The sequence below is a fragment of the Crocodylus porosus genome, unplaced genomic scaffold (genome assembly GCF_001723895.1).
Source record: "Crocodylus porosus isolate Cpor-Errol unplaced genomic scaffold, CroPor_comp1, whole genome shotgun sequence".
NCBI lineage: Eukaryota > Metazoa > Chordata > Crocodylia > Crocodylidae > Crocodylus > Crocodylus porosus.
The window spans coordinates 27,413,207-27,432,515 of record NW_017728909.1 but is presented as its reverse complement, the minus strand read 5'-3'; the positions used below and the strand labels follow the sequence as shown (position 1 = coordinate 27,432,515).

Here is a 19,309-nt window from a genome sequence, read left to right as displayed (position 1 = left end):
GCCCCAAAGTTTGGTGTCATCGGCGAACTTGGCCAGTCCACTCCTGACTCCAATGTCCACATCATTAATGAAGATGTTGAGCAGTATGGGTCCCAGGACAGAGCCTTGAGGGACCCCACTGGTTACAGGGCACCATGATGAGTGACTGCCATCAGTCACAACCCTCTGGTTCCGACCACGAAGCCAATTTCCCAGCCAGCGGATCGTGGTGGAGCCAAGGCCACAACTGGGAAGTTTGGCCAAGAGGTGATCGTGGGATACCAGATCAAAAAATAGAAAGTTATGTGGCTTTCTATAAGCAGCACCATTAAGACTGGTAGCGAACAGAACACAGATTTACCCTTTGGAGGGGCAAAGAAGGGGGGCAAGTCTTAGACTGGGTTCTGCCTTGTTTAAATAAGTCTGTGCGCTGAACTTCTGTCCTGTTATGGGCATAAACCGGTTTCCAGTCACTTATACCAGTAAAAGTGTAATGTCCGTACCTGGCCCAGACTCATGGGGTTTAAAATTTATTTAAAACATTGTAAGTGTTACATCTGTCCACATGTATAGGATATGTAAAATATTTCTTATAGCAACTGAAAAAAGGCAGAGAAATTGCAGGGCAACTGAAAAATTCCCCTCTTTTCATAAGACCCATTTGGGAAATATGTACACAGATAAAACATGTTCAGCTTACGCAATTCTTTGCTGTATCCAATCTTCTTCTCCAATAAAGAAGCTTTATTAGCTACAGATCCAAACACTCTGAAGTGGTATCTCACCCCGGGCACAAAAGCAACTAGAAAGTAAGAAAGCTGTTTTGAAAAGGTTACAATCTCAGTAGTTTTGAGTAGAAAATAGGATCGCATTTGCTTTATACAAAGAGATATAATTCAGCAAAATCACTCACTGTATATTACTGAAGTCAACACAAGGGGGCTATAAGAAAACACATGAATTCAAATTCAAGTCCTGTTCCACACAAGCAATGTCAGCTGGCTTTTTAACAAACAGTTCTCAAGTATTCTGATATTCCTGTGACCATCAGGTCTACAAGGTAAACCTGCCATGCCCAGCTGCAGCTCCCTCAAACATGCTACATAGTTCTGCCAAACCAAAAGCAATACAGCTTTGCCTGCTTCATGGGCCTATCCCTCCCTCAGCAGCACCAGTTAGCAGCTATGAAGTACCCAAAAGATGATTTCGTATGCAAATCTTTTTAGTTGTGTGAAGTTAAATCTGCCTGGCAGTAAGGAGTGAACTTGCACCTTTGGAGCATAAGCTTCTCCAGCTTGAAGCATTCTCGTAGCTAAGTGGTGAGGTGGACAAATTTTTGGTGGCAGAGGGGCCATGCCGTACACTGAGCAGCAGCTTTTATTTGCAAAGCCAAATTTGTGTTTCACATTGGAGGTACTACAGATTGGTTCCTTTGTTCCTCCTCTATACGTGCTCTGAATATGGACGGTGAGCTCCCTTAGCCATTTCACCCAGCAGAATTCAGAATGGCACCAGGCTCCTTGGCAGGGTTTTCCCTAAATCTTAGTTTCTCAGTATCCTGGGTAATGTTAATGCAGGCAATGCTGTCAACATCACAGGAGTGTCTGAATCAGCAAGTAAACAACACAAATGATACTATATTTAGTCATGAAAGAACAGCAGTCTTTCCTGCCTAAAGCAGAGGGGCTGGACGCAATGATCTCATGAGGTCCCTCCCAGCCCTAAGCTTCTGTGAAACAGTGATCCATACTTAATGCTATGCTTACTGCAATAATTGTTTCCCTGGGATATATTTCCTGCTACCCAGCAATAACAAGCTGCAGCATAAACACTGTAATGAGGAACTGTTTTCTTTTACCTGCTTTGATAAGAACCCTGGAGGTGTTGAAACCAGATCTCTTCCACTGAAGATCGCAGGGCTGGGAGTTTGGAAAGTTGCACCAATCAACAATGTAGCCATCAAATGTGTCCTTGGGCTGCCAGTGAATCCAAATTCCATGGTCTGTGCCCTCAACCCTTTCTTCCTTGTCTGTAGCACTGATCTTTTCTTCGGCATCTAGGAACAAATGATTTATAGTACTTCACAAAATACTAAGGTAATGCTATCTAATAAGAGGCCCAAAGTGCAAAATATACCTCTGGCCATATGGCTGATATATGTATATTGCTAATATCTTCACAACTTATTTGGCTAAGCCACTGTTGCCCTTGATGACTGGGCGCAAGTAAAATAGTAGATATTTTCCTAGTGGATTCTTGAATGTCTTTTCAATAATTTTATCTCATTAAGAAATTATCACAGCCAGTAGAAAGAACCCTGAAAACATATCTAACCACTAGGGTCTAGATCTACAAATGGACTTTAGACCTAGTGAGCCTTGTCACACCTAACTTCTAGCAGCTCACCTCCCACAACGGAGTTCCCTATATTCCCTAATGTCCCATTCCCCGTCCAGTGCAGGGAAAGAAGAGCGGGATTTGAAATCAGCAACACTCAGTAGGGGGTGCCAAAGCCAGCCAATAGAAAATGCTGAAAAATGGGGGTGTCTGAAATTGCACTTTTCTTGTAGACTTAAGTGCTGACATGACACTGGGAATTGCCAGTCAAACCCCACCCCCGGAAGGAAGTGCACACATTGTCCTATTGGGCACAGGCAGCTGGTTCATTTTCTTCTAAAATGGGATGTGCTGCCACTGCCTTCATGCCCAAGAAGCAGGAGGCCTGGATTCTAGCCTTTCTTCAGACTGAGGGAATTGAAACGCTGAGCTCCTAGCCACCTGATGGGTGGATCATCAGGCTAGGTAGAAAACACATGAGCGAGCAGGGGTAGAGCCACGTGGCTCCTGCCCTCCTCTAGAAGCAGAGGAGAGAGCCGGAGCCCTGTACGTTTCCTAGCGGGTACCTCAGAACAAGGTCTGAAACCCAGGTCTGCCCCCTCACAGAGGGGTGTGCCACCACCATTAGGCTACAGATTTATGCTCTCTCTCTGGTTTCTTGTATATTTTGCTTCATGTTGTTGCAGGTTCAGAGGTAGAATGGAGCGCCCCTCCCCATGGCACCCTCGTGGGAGGTGTGAGCTGTGGGTTTGAAGGCCCTTAGGCTCTTGAAGAGTGCTCTAGCCATTATGTGATTATATAAAAAGGATGGTAATAGAGGCCGCACCACCTCTTCCTGCTGGGCCATCAAATTAGGGGTAGCAGCTGGGACATTCTTCCTGGCAGGGGACAAGCCTTACGCGTTTTAATTTTTTCATTTGAACAAGGCTCTCTTGTGACAATGCTGTGGCTGCTGCGCTCAGTGTTGAACTCAGTGCTGTCAGTGTGTGACAGGTCTGGTCTGAGCATGCTCATTTGACTGGGGAGACTTGAACATACACTTGCTTACCCTATTTACTTCCTCTCCCCCTCCCACCGCTCAGCATGGGGTGGGAAGCCTTGCCTTGGATTCAAGTACTGGCCCAGAGCAGGCAGTGGCTCAGCTCCAGCTTCAGCCCTCGGCTCAGGGCTGAAGCCAGAGCTAAGCCCCAACCTGCACTGGACCCACGTGGCTTGTTTGGTGGGGGAGAGGGCTTACAGCTGGGAGATCATGGGGAGACCATGGAGAGGAGGGGAACAGGGGAGACCCATGTGTTCAGCTCAGGGACACTGGATACTGCTCAATTAAAAAACATTACGGAGGGGTGCTTCAAGCGCAGTGACGGATGTCTCACATTCAAAAAAGGTTGAGAGCAACTGCTTTAGCTCATTAAGTCTACATAAATTTTACCTATTAGGACAGGTGCAGGCAAAATACGGCCTGAGGACTGCATTCAGCCCACCAGGTGATTTTCACCTGGCCTGCAGGCACCCATCAATTAACTTCACCTGAGCAGCCAGTGCACTTCACTCCCACCCTCCTGCATGGCATGGCCCCAGCCAGCGCACACAGCTTCTGGGCCAGGCCACTGCTGCAACTGCCAGGGGATCTGCTTAGCTTCCCTGGCCTCCAGCAGCTCCTCCTTACGTCCCTGCTGCAGTACTCGCTCTGGACAACAGGTAGGGAAGCTGCAGCTGGATGGGAAGCAATGTTCCCTCTAAGGTGTAGCGATCTGTGAGCGTGCTGCTTCCGTCCTGCCTCTTAGAAGAAACCTTGATCGCTGCACCTTAGAGGGAACATGGCTGGTGAGCATCTCAACCCACCAGTCCTTCCTCCCTCCCTCCAATTTCTGCACCAAAGCTAAGAACCTTCCCCTTGCCCTGAACCAAAACTTTTCTGCTCAGTGGCTCCAGTTCTTCCCCTGATGATGAGTTTCATCTTCTTAATCTTAAAACTCAACCCCTCCTTTAAATCCTGAGTCTCAGCCCTGTCCTGCAAGCCCATGCCCTCTGAGAGCTTCTTGGCCTGCACAGTACTTCTCACCTGTTTGTTAATGGGAAGAACAGCCAAATCCCCTTTGTCTGAGGGGGAAGCCAGAGGGGCTTGGGGCGAAGCTTGCCTGAAGGGGCTGGGGAGCAGAGCAATTCCCTGGAGGCAGCAGATCCTGCACTGTGTCAGGCTCTTTCCCAGTCCCCAGCCCTGCCCCCTCCTCACCTGGGGCTGCTCCGGCTGGAGCTGCGCTCTCCCTCCCTGCGGGTGTGCCGGTGCGGTAAGGAGCAGAGTGGCCCCCGCTCAGCCCAGCCATAAGTGTGCCGTGCACTTATCGCCACAGTGCAGTTGCTGCATGGCAACATTTTTTTTATTGTGCGTGGCCGTGCACATGCTCTGCTTAGAGGAAACCACAGTGGGAGGATGGAGCCCAGACCCACACCCAGCTGAGCAGCAGGAGTGCAGAGCTCGGTGGGCAGAGTGTGGGTGTGGCTGGGGTTTCTGGGGTGTGATGGAGTGTGGGGAAGATGCGGGGGTGTGGTGACCCCCCCCCCACACATGACCTCCACCATGACAGCTGCTGCCAACTGCATATGCCCCATGCACATGCATCTACCAGGTGGCATGTGGCTCCACCCAGTTCCAGGAGCTGCACTTGGTGGCAAGGAGCAGAGCCAGGCCAGCCCATCTCAATCGCGTGGGGTTCACATGCAGCTTCTGGGACTCGCAGGCCACCAGAGGAAGCCCCACGTGATGGAGCCAGCTGTCTTCCCCGCTCCCTGCTGCCATATGCAGCTCATGGGATTCCACTGAAAGAGGCAAGGAGCCTCACTCCCTGCTTCCTGGCAGAGTCTCATGAGCTGCATGTGGTGACAGGGAGCGGGGGTAGGCCACCAGCTCTATTGTGTGGGGCTTCCCCCTGGTGGCCTACAGGTGCCAGGTGCTGCACGAGAACTTCATGCAATAGAGCTGGGCTGGTCTGTCTCTGCTCCTTGCCACCACGTGCAACTCCCAGCTACACCTGCACAGGCCATGAGAATCTCATGGGCCCATTGCCACTGGTGGCTATGCGCCATGTGGGGAGGTATGTTGGGGCATCCCCACAGCCCTCCACCTTCCCTCAAACCCCAAACCTTGCCCCCACAACCCTCTCATGTGTACACATACCTATACCCCACTACAAATGGCCACACCCCCTCACAACGCTCCCACACACCACCATACACACACACTCACCCCCAACCACACCCCACACACACCACACACACACAATATACAAGAGTAAGGCGTTATTTTTGAGCTATTATGAAATCACCTCTATATAACTACACAAATGCACAAAAATCGGGACAAAAAATATTTTTAAATAAAATTAAAATGTTATAGTTATAGTAGATGTTTGATATTTAGTGTATGGTTTTCTTTTTCCAGTTCCAAGATGGCAAGCCAAGATTATAGCAAATGGCTATCATCTTTGAATACACAAGACTACGCAGAGTGGATATTTTATATCTGCACAGAGGGTCCTTAATTGATCTTACACCCTAAAGCTAAGCTTTCCGATACTTAAAGTGCTCCCTTTGCCATACCAGGGTCATGTTTCACATCAGGAAAACTGAGCTTTAAGGAGTACTTTTGGGGGCAAGGGTAGGGACTTCCAATGTCAAAGGTTAGGGAGTAAGGGGTGGGACTTCCGGCCCCCAAGATGGTGACCAGGGGCAGGGCATCTGTCAAGGGACAGAGCTACCGTTGTGGCCCTCAACCATTCACCAAAACTCATTAAGTGGCCCTCCGGCCAAAATAATTGCCCACCCCTATATTAGGAGACCTTCATGGAATGTTGCATCACTTATTTGTGGGGGTCCCTATTAAATGGGGCATGACAAGTATATGTAACGAATTCTGGATGTAGTCGGAAGCCCTTTCCCAGTGGCAGAAATGGTCTACTTTGTGGGAGACCATGTCCAGTGGTGAGGGATTTCTACGCAGATTACAAGACTCTATCTGCCAACCAGATAATACGCATGCTGCTACTGAATTCAAATAGTGCAATTCCCTTACATACCAATAGGTATCTAGAGATGACAGATAATATTTTTCAAATGGCAGAATGTATATTTTAATTACAAAGCTAGGTTACTTTTGTAAAATAATAAATGTTAGTACATATAAAATAAATAACACCTATGCAAGATAAAGGCTTACAATAAAGATTTAGTTGAAAACATACAAACCATTATCAGTAGCTCCAGAGATGATGATCTCTGAGGGAGATGAAGAATTAACATGGTTCTTTGCTGTGATGCTGATTCTGTAGGAATGGTAACCAATGCAAATCCTTGTGCTATTATGTGGTGCAGAAATGGAGATGTGTTCAGGCTCAGTCACTTCCTCTAAGTTTTCCCAGGTTATCTCGTATGAAATATTTCTTCCATTAGCTTGAAAACCTGGTAATTGCTGGGGCAGAAATGATTCATACTGTAGAAGTGAGTAACGCTAACCACTATACTTAAAATGCTGTATTTCACAGGAATAAATATGTGAGGGGGAAATTTACTTTGGCAGGAGGCCATTATTTCTTTTTGATCTGTTATAAAAAAAAACCTTATTTCTTTGATTAAAAAATACAATATAGCTAGTAGCATTTTGTAGGAAGAGTGGCTTCCAGTTTTCTTTAAAATAGTAGTAACTTGTGATCAAACTCTGTAGTAAAGCAAAACCACCAAACTCAAATCCATGCCCCTACACTGCCAGTACAAGCAAGGTAGTGTTAATGGGAGCTAAGAATACCTGGGGCCCTTTGTCACATGAGCAGCTCATTAACATGGAAAATTAGAAGAAAAAATGAGGCTTGTCCCCTGCCAGGAAGAATGTCTCAACTGTAGCCACCAGTCTTTCTTTTAACATTATGTCACCAGTTCTGTGCCCAGTCTTACCTTCCAGAATAAGGTGACGTTCCGTCCTCCCACCACCGGGGTAATGTCTCTCCAGAGGTCAAGTTTTCCTGAGGGAGCTGCAACCAATCAAAGACACACAGAAAAGATGCTGCAGATCTGCAAAGAACTCCCCAGATCTTTCCCAGTGTTTAGTTAAAAAGATCACTCTACCTGCAACTCAGCCAGACCTCACACCTCACCCTTCATGAGCCTCCTGGCCAAAATAGAATGGATGGATTTAATACCCTACAACCATACTACTGTCTGTCTTCATCCCTTCCTGCAGACTGCTATAACAATCCCAGCTCTTTCTTCTGCAGAAATCCTTCTTTACCTTATAGCACATGCATGCTGCTTATTCCTACCACTAAAAGATTAGCCCAGAGCTCACAAAATGCTACTGCTCCCTGTCTCTTCCTACGTTCAGTAGTCTGGAAACATCCACTTTGTATCTCAGCATGGTTGCATCTTGGGTAGTTCAGGCTGCATCAAGAATCAGTACCTGAGATTTAAAGTGGTGGGAGATGAGCAGAAGCTGGATCCCAAACAAAAAAGCCATTCCTTTTAAAGATGTTGTTGTCAGTGGTCTGGGGCAGGGGTGATGGGAAGAGAGGTTCTCAGGAAGGAAGGAGCCAGTAGACAGATAAGAGATGGGGAACAAGAACACCTGCTCTACCCATAAAGGGTTGGGGAATTCTCAGAGATTTAGTTCAGAATAAGATCAGAAAAAAACCTTGGATGTTCTGGGCTAATCTGTACCCAAAGTGTGAGCTTTGTGGCTTGCTCTATTCTGTGTCCCTGCATGTGCATGTTTAAAAATGGGATGACAGCCCTCATACTTCTCCATCTCCACACAAAAACAAACGCTTGGCTGGTATTTCCACGTTGCTCTGAAGGCTGCTTAAACAGCAACCTGAAGAGCAGTGTTCAGCCTCAGACCTTGCCTCCCTGTGACAGAACTCACCTGCTTCCTTTGTTGTGATTGTTAGATTTTTGCTCCATTCACTCCACTTCCAAAAATGCTTCGCTGCACCGCACCGAATTCGAAACTTATGAATGGTGTAAGGCTGCAATCCACTGATCATGATGTTTGCATAGGTGTTCGAGTGAACAACTGAACTGTTGTACTACAGAACAAAGGAGGTATGTGACATGGTTTCAGCTGAGCTGGCTTTCATGGAAAAGGCTGAGAATCAAGAATCTAGTTCTGTTCCGTCTCTGGAGACTGTAAACACACGGTTAGTTCTCTAGACTTAATTTGACTTGGATAATATAATAATGCAGAAATGGATCCTAACTGGATCCAAGCATAAGGATTAATGGGAAGCCTACAAGGATGCTGTTGACTGCAGCCACTTGTCCAAATTCCCACCTTATTTCTGATCTCTGTATATCAAATCAGGTGCACTTAATGAGACCTTAGACTAAGATATTAGCATGTTTAACTTCCCCCTGGGACCCAGTCATTCTTCCACCCCCCCCAAGGAACTGGGATATTCTCTATCAAAAAGTCAGAAAGTGTGTGTGCATACTGCTTTTAGCCTCCTCCTCCAAAGTCTCCCAGAGCTGCCAGATGGACTATCTGGTGGATCAGCTACTGGGAAATAAATTAGCCTGATCACCCACTGAGGGGTGTACAGGTAGGCGGCCTCTCCAGCTCCATTTCCTGATGAACGGGAAGACTCCTGGTCTTGGTATATGGCTGTTTAATATTCTAGAGCTAAGTTGTCCTTATATATACCAAGCTATAGGGAAACCAACTTCTATTTGCAAGGCAGCAGCCAACTGAACTGTAGGGAAAAAAAAACTATGTATGATTCTACCAAAACCTGCCTCTTCCCAGCCATGTGGCCAGTGGAGGATGGGAAGGCTAGAAAACAGTATTCTTCTCTTCCTTCTAGAATCCAAAGAGGTTGCGGTCATATCCTACTCTGCATAAACATAGCAATCACCAGGACAGGTACTCAAGGCATTCTGATCCTTTAACAATGGCCTCTGCCATCTGATTTTAAACAGAGACTTTTAATAGTAAAATTGGAACTTATATGTAGGCTTGGCAGAATTTGGGGGGGGGTTTGTTTGTTTCAATGGCTAAAATAGATGGTTATTTTTAAGCATTTATTTTAATTTTTATTAATTTATATTTTTAAAGGGGGAGGGGAGAGCCCAAGCTGCACCACCCATGCACTGCTCCTTTGGCAGCAGCTTGGAGGCCGTACTAGTAAGGCTGTATTGGGAGCAGGGGTTGGAGGTGCAGGGCTGTTGGCAGCCAGGAAACTGGTGCTGTCAGCCACAGCTCTGCGTGTGTGTGTATGTGTGTGTGTGTGTGTGTGTGTGTGTGTGTCCAGGGTAACATGGCTGCAGGTGTGGCTGGCACCACAGCAGTCCCTGACCAGGTGACATCCTTCCCCTGCCTCCTCCCACTGAACCCCCACTGCAATGGGGGAGTTTCCCCTTTGTGCCCACCCTGGGTCCTGCTCATCCTCTGCCAGCCTGGAGCCAGACCCAGAGAAGCAGCCCAGGTTCTGTTGCCTCTCCCCACCCCAAGGGGCTGGCTGGGAGCCAGAGCTCTCTCTGCTGCTGGGATACAGCCTTGGCCTTTGCCCATGCTTCATGTGGGTCCTGTACTGGGGAGCCTTAGTCATCATCAGTGTGTGTGCACATGGCACCTTCGCCCTGAATTTCCTAACCCCTGTCCCAGATATTTTTTTTCTTACCTCTTCTTTCAGTGATTACCACCAGAAATATTTTTCCATCAGTCTGTAAGTGTGGGGCAAGGTCATTGTTTATCGATAAAAATCAAATGCTGTTGGGCCTATTTATACGCCCTCTTGCTAACAGAAAGTAACAATTGCTTATGTATTTCACATGAGTGACTGGTGCCTCCTGATTCTGGGGGTGCACCTGCAGAAGCTGCTGACGGCAGTGGCCCTGTCGGGGGGGGGGGGCGGGGGCATGTGCACCCCCATGTACTCCCCACCAGTCACCTATATTTCAGCAGGTTTAACCATCAGACCAGCAGAGGACACAGTACATATGCAAAGTACCTAGCATAATCAGGTACTGCCAGCCACAGGGCAGCCCAAATAACAATTAGAGCAACTACTTGATTGTAGAGAATCCTCAGTTATCAGCAACACTACATAGGAAGGCCACAGATGCTTCTTGGTCATAAGAATGTTTTAAAAAACATTAGCTACTCCCCCCCACACACACACACACATGCAAATAGATTATACTCCAACTTCAAAAATACAACAGCTGAATTGTCTAGACTGAATTTCTTACCCATTCCACTTTCTCATCAGGACGGTTATTTTCAATCTGACAAATTAAATCAATTGCTTTTTCCCTTGGTTCCATAGTCCAATATAATTTCACTTCTGAGGCACTTACATATTCTTCCCACAAGTCAGAGGGCTGGAAGGGGTAAACTGGCAAAAAAACCCAAAAGGATGTGTTAGTTTCTGAAGTATCCCAGTCTACACGTGCACCAGTATGAGGGTGCAGCAAACTAAATCTGCTGTAGGATAGTACTGTTGGGGACACTACTATCTTATGGTGGAGTACTTTACCGGGCTGACATACATGCATGGACAGTGACCAGGGGCATACATTGTTCCCAGTCAGCCCAGCCAGCCAGCAGCCTGCTCCACCCTGGCTCAAATTACTTCTGCCCCAGGCACATGTGTAGACATGGTGCCTCAGAACAGTTGATTCCAGCATGAACTACTTCGGAGTTTCTTGCATCATCTTAATTTCATGTACAGATGCACCCCTTAATAAGTAATTTGGCTGCTTGATTTGAATCTGCTATATGCTGTCTTCCGTGCTTAGCTTTTAAAAGATTCATGGCTTTCAAACCAGTCAGATCATCTAATCCAGTGGTTTCTAACATTTTTAGACTCCAGGCCCCCTTGATAATGTCTATGAATTGAGCAGCACTCTTTTCAGAAACTAACTTATTACAGGGTTTACCATCTTGCAAAGGGACTAGGCAGTGGAGGCAAGTGAATAGTCAGGCAGGGAGAACCCAAGCCTGTGCTGATTGGCTTGCCTCTTCACAGCTGTCTTATCCTCTCTTACCTTGGGGACCCACCCTTCAAAGTATCTTGCAGCACCCTAAGGTGTCCTGACACCCTGAGAATCACCAATTCGATCTGAATACCAAGCTGTGAGAAGTTTTACCACTGACAACAGCTGAATACCTGAACCTGAAGGGGTAGTACGAAAATGAGAAAGCAGAAAGATTTCTATTTTCAAACCTGTGACTCTGTTGAGATAATAGACTCATGTCATTAGAGAAACAGATGAGGTAGCTGGTAGTGATATGGGGCCTAACCAAAGTTGCTACATAAAATCACCAAAAGACTGGAAAATCCCTTACCTCTGTGAGCTACATCAAAGCTAAAATTTACACTTTTCTTTCCTAATTTGTTTTCAGCAGTCAGAGTGAAGTTGTATGTCATCTGCTGGTGTATAACCCAGGAACAAACACACCACTCTTTGGAACGAGATGCTTGTATTTCAAAGCAGAGGGTTTTTTGGGAAAACCTTTAAAAAAAGAGGAGAGAGGGGTTTTTTCCCCCTTTAGTTTAGAATCACAAATGAAGTTGATCTGCAATAAGGGATTCAGAAACGTCCAACAGAACTTAGAACAAACTTCAGATTTAAGTAAAAATGTAATTACAGTATGTATGTCAACTTTTGCTAGCAACAGATACCAAAGAAATTTACTTTTGTTCACAGTATTTCTATAAAAGTGTGGTATGGAGAAGGTGTTCATGAAAGTATTACATTTGAAAGTGTTTTTCTTTATTTTCAAAAGCTCAACAGCAGTGGCTTGCCTCTAGGTATGATCACCTAGTAAAAGGCTGTCTTGGTGATTTGATATTTCTATCTCATTTCTTGGGTACACTATCATTTCACTTGGTACCTTGCAGGGAAATTGTGTGGGTGAAGAATTGCAATAAATCCTCATGTTCTTGCTGTCAGTGGCTAATGCACAAACTTCTAAGGAAATGTTATCAAGTCTAATCAGTTCAATTCCAAAGCCTATTTCTAAATAGTTCAGTAACTTCCCACATGCATCTTCCATATCATTAGCATTTCAGTAGTGAGACTAAATTATTATGTAGAGTTCTAAATTACCTGAATTCAGTAGGATCACTCTCATGTATATAAAGTTGTTCATATCTGTAAGTGTTCATATTTGGGTTGTAGAACACTGGTACTTTCCAAACTACCCAAGAAATGTATGTATGTAACTGCAAGCACACAAGTCAATGTGCTCTACCTTAGCAAAGCTAATTTGAGGACCAGGAAATGCCTAATCTAGAATTAGAAGCAAGAAAGCGAGTATAGGTTCACTCAGATAGGAGCTATACCCCAGCCTTAGGGTTGCTAGACATCCATAAATTTATGGACAGACCATACAAAACAAGCCTAAAAACTCCTGTCTATAAAATCTGTAAAATAAAACCAAACAAAAAAAAATCAGCCATTCGTAAAAACACTAAGCAACCAGAGTTTGATTGAATTTCTGCTTTTAAACAAGGCTGGATACTGAAGAATAGAGCAGAACAGCACCATTTGGTGTCAGCTGGAACATGGCACCTGTCAGGAAGCATTTTCTCAGGGCTTTGTAGCCTGTAGCCTCCTCCCCCACCAGCCATGTGCTGCTGGTCCCTGCCTATAACATTGCTCACCTCACACAGGCAGACAGTAGTCCTCCTCTCTGGATCCATGCCAGAAGCAGGAGGCAGGCTCATGGGGGGCAATGCTAGGGGGAAGGCATGGTACAGGATGCAGTTGGGAAAACCAGGGTGTGGGGGTGAGTTAGGGGACTGCTGGGGTGAGGGCAATATGATGTAAAACCATTGTTGCAGTCAAGCAAAACTGCCAACCCAAGAACGGGGTGTTTTACTGATTATCTGAAAATTTCTTACTGATGACCAAACCTTTTTACTATGGTTGTGTTACCCTAAATTTGAATTGGGCTCTGCCCAGGGCCTGGCAGAAGGCTCACATTTACATTCTGTAAAACATACATCAGGAAGAAAAAGTTTGGTTGTTAGTTAAAAGAAAAACACAGATTGTCAGTAAAAAGACTTCTGTCTTGTGTTGGCAACCCTGCCCAGCCACAAGATGGCAGGGGAAAAAATGATCTACCCAGTCATCTCTACTCACTAAATAGTGAAAAAAGGAAAAAATATTTATGATTAACTTAGACTTTCAAAATATTCTTTTGTCAAAGGTTTTCACAAGCAAATGAGGTAGTCAGAGGTCCTAAGGTACATTAAAAACTGTCTGAAAGAGAACACAAAAAGTTGGATTTGACTGTCATTGTTCAGAACAGCAAAGGGCTAAGAGCAGGGGGTCCCAAAGTTCTTTTCCATTAAACTCTTAGTAAGTAGATTAGTTAATGACCTGGGAAGGGACATGCCACTGATTACAGCTTGTAGACAGAAACACTTTCATAGATTTTAAGGCCAGAAAGGATTAGTCTGACATCCTGTACAACAGTGGTTCTCAACATTTTTTGTACCAGGACCTATATGTAAACATCAATTTCCAGTTCTGACCCAATGCCCCTCACTCCCAACCCACTGCCCACTACCCCCAGGCCCCAGCCCTCCAGTGTGTGGGGCAGAAGGGTAATGGTGGGGTATGGGGGCCCCAAACAACCCCTTGCAGGCTGGAACTCTGACAGCCTACAAGGGAAAAGCCACAGTTTCCCATGCTTTTCTCCTTTAAAGGAGAATCTATTTTTAAAGTTTGTTGATCCATTTTTAAAGTTTGTTCACAACCCTTGCATATTTTTCATGGGTTGAGAAATGCTGCTGTACAACACAGACCATAGAATTAATGTGATTCACTGAGAATACTTGCCAGTCAAACAACTTGTATTGTGCAAAATATCTCCCAGAGATATAGATATTGTTTCCTGACTTCCAAGTGCACTTTGCTGTTTTCATGTCTCGGGTTTCACAGAAAATGTTTTTAGGTTCATCAGGTAGTCCTTGTCATTGAACAAAGAAAAGATCAACAAGACAAGTATCATGACCCTCACAAGACAATCTTACTTTTAGTTCATACACTAGGAATCATTAACATGTAAGAAACTGGTCTATTATAGGCATTATCATCTCTACTGTACTTAGGAAAGGACTGCATCATTGAGCAGGGCTTGGCAACATATAGCCTGCAGGGTGGAGTTGGACTGTAGAGCCATTGGATCTGGCCAGTGAAGCTTCTAATCTGGCTGGCTGCCTGAATGCATGGCATGGGCAAAGCCACCCCCTGTAGCCACTTGCACTGCACCGTGGCCTGCCTCCAACCTGGGCGAGGTTGATCTGGCCCTCTGCTGAAAAGCCTTGCTGACCACTGTCAGAGAAGAAAGCAGACCCACTACAACTATAGTTACAAAGACAATCAAAATGTTTGGGTTGTGGTGAGGTAAAATTAATTAAATATTCATCTAAAAGATCACGTGCTTTGAGAAGGGGAAAAAGTTGTGTTTTATTTTTGATTGTGCACATTCAGACAATTAAGTTAAACTCTTAACTGCCCGCATTTATTATGATGTCCTAGAATTATTAATCTATAAAACTCTTAAACGTTTTCATGTAAACTTGCTACCCATTTAGGGTAAACCTAATAAGTATCAATATATTTAAGATCATAAAAAGTAGGGCTGAAAGTGACTTCATGAGGTCATCTAGTTCAGCCCTCTGCTCAAGACAGGATCATCCCTGGACTAAACCATCCCAGCCAAGTGTCTGTATAACCTGCTTTTGAAAGCTTTCAAGGATGAAGATTCCACAACTTCTCCAGGAAGCCTTTCCCAATGCTTGATCACCCTTATAGTCAGAATTTCCTCTTAATTCCCAGCCTAAATTTCTACTGCTGCAGCATGAGTCCATTGTTCCTAGTTCTGTCCCCTACAGCCACTGACAAACCTCATTTCCATCCTCTCTGTAATCACTCTTCAGGTATTTGATGACTGTTAATAAATCACCCCTCGGTCTTCTCCAGGTTAAATAACCCTAGTTTTTTAAGCTCTGAAAATAAATCTTTCTTTTCTGGAATTAAATGCAAATATTTGCGGCAAAATCTGTATCTGACGAAAATAAGCAGAGCTAGATCAAACCTAACAGAGCAAAACAGATTTATAATGGGTGAGGGTCTAGCCCAAGGGCGGACAAAACACGTCTACACCCACCCACAACGTACCCTATTACACCTCGCTCCCATCCTCAAGGGCGGAAGGGCCTGGCCCCGCGAGTGTCACATAGGGCTGCTGCTGCAAGCTTCCCTGGCATCCCGCTCCCTCCAGGCACCAGGTAGGGAAGCAGGGGGAGGACTCAGGGCTGCAGCTGAGTGGGAGCGTGAAGTGTAGGGCTGGGGCTGGCAGTAGTGTGGAGCCTGCCCCCAGGAGGGGCAGTGGCAGTGTGGAGCTCAGTTGGGCAGGTTGTGGGTGTGGGGGGGCAGGGATTACACACTACCCTCATGGCTCACAGCCCTGGCAAGCAGCGGGGACAGCAGCAGGCAGAGGCATTGGTGCCTGGCTCTAGCCAGCACTGCACATCGCAGCGAGGGTCGCAGTCCCCACCAGGCCATCTGTATTGCCAGCAGTGCACTTGTGCAGCACAAGAGGGAAGCACCAGGCACTGAAGTGGGGAAGGCCGCCGGCTCCAGTGCCTGGGGCTTCCCTCCCATGCCGCACAAGTGCAGGGAGTGCCAGCAACAGAGACTGCCCGGTGGGGGCTGCGCTTCTTGCTGCAATGTGCAGCAGGGCCAGGGCCAGCCACCAGCACCTCAAGCACCCCCCCACCTGCTTCTGTGCCATGGAAGGAGTGGGGGGGGTCCCACACCCCTCCCACCCTCCCTCACACCCCACAAATGCCCCACAGACACGCACACACTCTGCAGTGTTGCCTGTGTTGACTGCATGAGAGGACAGTGTGTTCCAGAACCAAACACCCACATCCCACAAATGCTACACAGCTCCTCAACACACCCTGTGCCCCCCACACACAGCCACACCCCCTCACAGACTTCCCCCACACCTCTCCCCACACAAACCCCACCACACACACCCACCATGAACACCCCCACCACACACAATACACAAGACTAAGAATTTATTTTGAACTATTATACAATCACTCTATATACACTACGCAAACACAAATCATGATAACATATTTTTATAAGAAAATCAAAATACGTTATAGTAGGTGTTTGACTTTTAGTGTATGATTTGGGGTTTTTTTGTTCTAAGATGGCAACTCCCCCACCCCACCCAAAAGAAGTACTTCCGGGGGCAAGGGGAGCAACTTCCAGTGGCAAAGGTCAGGGGTTAAGGGTGGGACTTCCAGTCTCAAGGTGGTGACTAGGGGCACCTGTGGACCTCAACAGCTCATCAAACCTTGTTAAGCAGCCCTCCACTGAAATAACTGCCTACCCCTGAAATAACTGTCTAGCCCTTGCACTTTACAAGCACTTTTTTAGTCTCTCACATATTAGCAGCAACAGAAAAAGGGACCAAAGCAAAGCATTCACTTACTGCCCACATGGAGAAGTGTTCCAATGTGGTTTTTGTATCCGGGACCAGCAAAAGTACATGCAATTGCCTGACCACCTGCTGCTCCAAGTGTCACTTTATTTATAGTCCTCACTATGGTTCGTTTTGGGGTTGAGACCGGGTAGCTAGTGTCGATTATTATTGTCTTAACCTTTTGATTTTTGCCTCCGATACAACAAAAAGTAAAATTGGATCCTTCTTGTACAACTTTGTCTTCTGGAAAGATGAGTGGTTCATTATCGTCTGAAGTATCTAGGCCTGCAAGATACAATAGAATAAACCATTTAATTTGAAGGTTCTTTCTTTATACAGTGAAAGAGTTTTGAACAAGTTACTCCTTCAAACAGGGAAAGCACTAAAGGCAATGTTCTCAAAAGGGCACTTCAGGCACCTGCAACTCTAAATACAAACTGGGCATTTATGCCCCTGATAGATGAGCAATGGGATCTGATGCAGGATCCTCACAAGTGGACACATGCATGGCAGGAGGTGCGACTGTGGGATCTAACATCAGATCCAATCCATTCATATCTTATTGCTTGTGCAGGGGGAGGTTGGGTTCATGATCCTGCACCACCAAGTAGCAAGCTCTGACAATTGAAGCCCTGTCAGCTGATGGGGCTTCCAGACACAGAGACTCACCATGCTCCCACTGGACTGGGAGCCCCATCAACTGCTCTGGGCTTTCAGCTGCGGAAGCACACCCCACAGCTGAGAGTCCCAACCTGGCCACACATGCAACTAATGGCATGATAGGAACCAGCCACTACACACTTTTTGTGCAATAACTTGGTAGGTTATTTCTTGTTTTATTATGCTATTAATTGCATGAATGTGTGGCCAGGTAACAGCTTAAAACCTGATTAACTGGTTAATCACATCTTACGTCTAACATGGGCAAGGGGCCGTAAATACGTATTTACTAATTGCCTACCTATAGTCCACATGCAAATGTCCATTTGCAAAATCTCTAGTGATATTTTCCCCATTCAGAAATGGGAATGAGCTCTAAGCACTACCTAAGTCCTGTTTATACCCTTAAGATTTCAGCCTTTGCACTGGGTTGAATTTTATTCCTGAGGGCCTGGGCAAGAATCCAATTAAATGTTTCAAGATTCCTATTAATCTTAATGAGGCATCTAATGCAGACTTTACATGTGGTATATTAGAAGTGAATTGAGTTGGTAGGTATGAATATTTAGTTCTGAATGGCCAGGAATTGGTGTTGTCAACTGATCCCTGCCACTGAATTTCTCATAGCTTGAATCTAATGAGACAGAGGAATTTTTTTGCACTGACCAGGAATGATTTAGGAGTACAATTCCTGCATTTGTGCAGGGATTTAAACCATATCCTTGAAGTCTCTTCCAACCCTATGATTTTATGATTAAAAAGTGACTTTGAAAGCCTTTTTGTTTACCAAACTCCATGTTCAAGGCTCTGTGCTGCTTCTGCTATGTATGATGCTAACTCTGGCATCTATAACCATGCAGGACCGTTGCTCATCCAAATCAGGGCAGAGTTCAGTGTTTAGCACATTTTTCTTCTGAAAGATTTATAGTTTTTAAAAATAATTTTAGTTCACTCAGAAACATGCTGTTCTAGTGGACAATCTGTTGTAATCTGGGAAGGTTGTTCTCTGCGGTTTTATTTCAATACACAGTTGTTCTTCTCTTCCTGTGTTATTAATAATACAGCTTGCAGGAGTTCATCACAAAGTTATATAAACAGTTCTCTTGCTCCTAATGTCCTGATAAGCTGAAGTTTTGAGGTTATAAAACTGTATCAACACTCTAAAAACCCATATTTGAATCCAGTAGTTTAAATACCCAGTTTCACACTTACTCCTTCCTACAAAAGTAAATTTAAAAAGATAAAATATCTGAATTATAAATTAAGGTTACAGTTTTTTAAAATCAGATGCAAAGTTAAGGGGTGAATCCTGTTCCTCCTCAAGCTTTGTACATCTCTACTCCAGCAACCTTATAGTAAAAACCTTCTACCACCTCAGATTTGGAGAGACTTCCATCTCTTCAAGTTGCATTTCATAAATACAATCAAAATCAATAATTTTGCACTGGAGAAATCTTGCTATAGTGTGAAATACAAACATTAGTAACTTCTGATTCTTAATCAATACCTGTACATTAGTGCCTGATTAAGCAAAAATCCTAGGTGGCTTGTTTATACCCCATATTCTTAAAACTGATGAAGCTGTAGCACAAACAAAAATTGTTAACGTTTGGAATGACATTTCAAAAGAGTAAGCAAAATCTATAATTTTTCTGACAATGACCCTAGCCAAAAAGAACAAATCAGCCTTCAGTGGAAATAATATGACTTACAATCATGCTATATCAGCATGACTAAGGATATTATTAATATGCCACAAAGCAAGGCTAAAATTATCTTCAGAATTTAATGATCCGGGAGTTGTACAAGTTACCTGTATTATGGACA

General features: G+C 45.1%; 1 protein-coding gene across 1 annotated transcript in view; it reads right to left on the bottom strand.

Moving 5' to 3' along the window:
- The window catches only part of OSMR (oncostatin M receptor), a 59,691-nt gene that overhangs the window by 9,084 nt on the left and 31,298 nt on the right, over nt 1-19,309 (bottom strand). The window contains exons 5-13 of the mRNA XM_019531984.1: nt 16,832-17,107; nt 14,152-14,281; nt 11,648-11,814; nt 10,549-10,694; nt 8,225-8,387; nt 7,261-7,337; nt 6,559-6,781; nt 1,838-2,035; nt 680-781 (exon numbers count right to left, since the gene is read on the bottom strand). Coding sequence (XP_019387529.1) covers nt 680-781; nt 1,838-2,035; nt 6,559-6,781; nt 7,261-7,337; nt 8,225-8,387; nt 10,549-10,694; nt 11,648-11,814; nt 14,152-14,281; nt 16,832-17,107 — 1,482 coding nt within the window. The remainder of the gene's footprint in view (nt 1-679; nt 782-1,837; nt 2,036-6,558; nt 6,782-7,260; nt 7,338-8,224; nt 8,388-10,548; nt 10,695-11,647; nt 11,815-14,151; nt 14,282-16,831; nt 17,108-19,309) is intronic.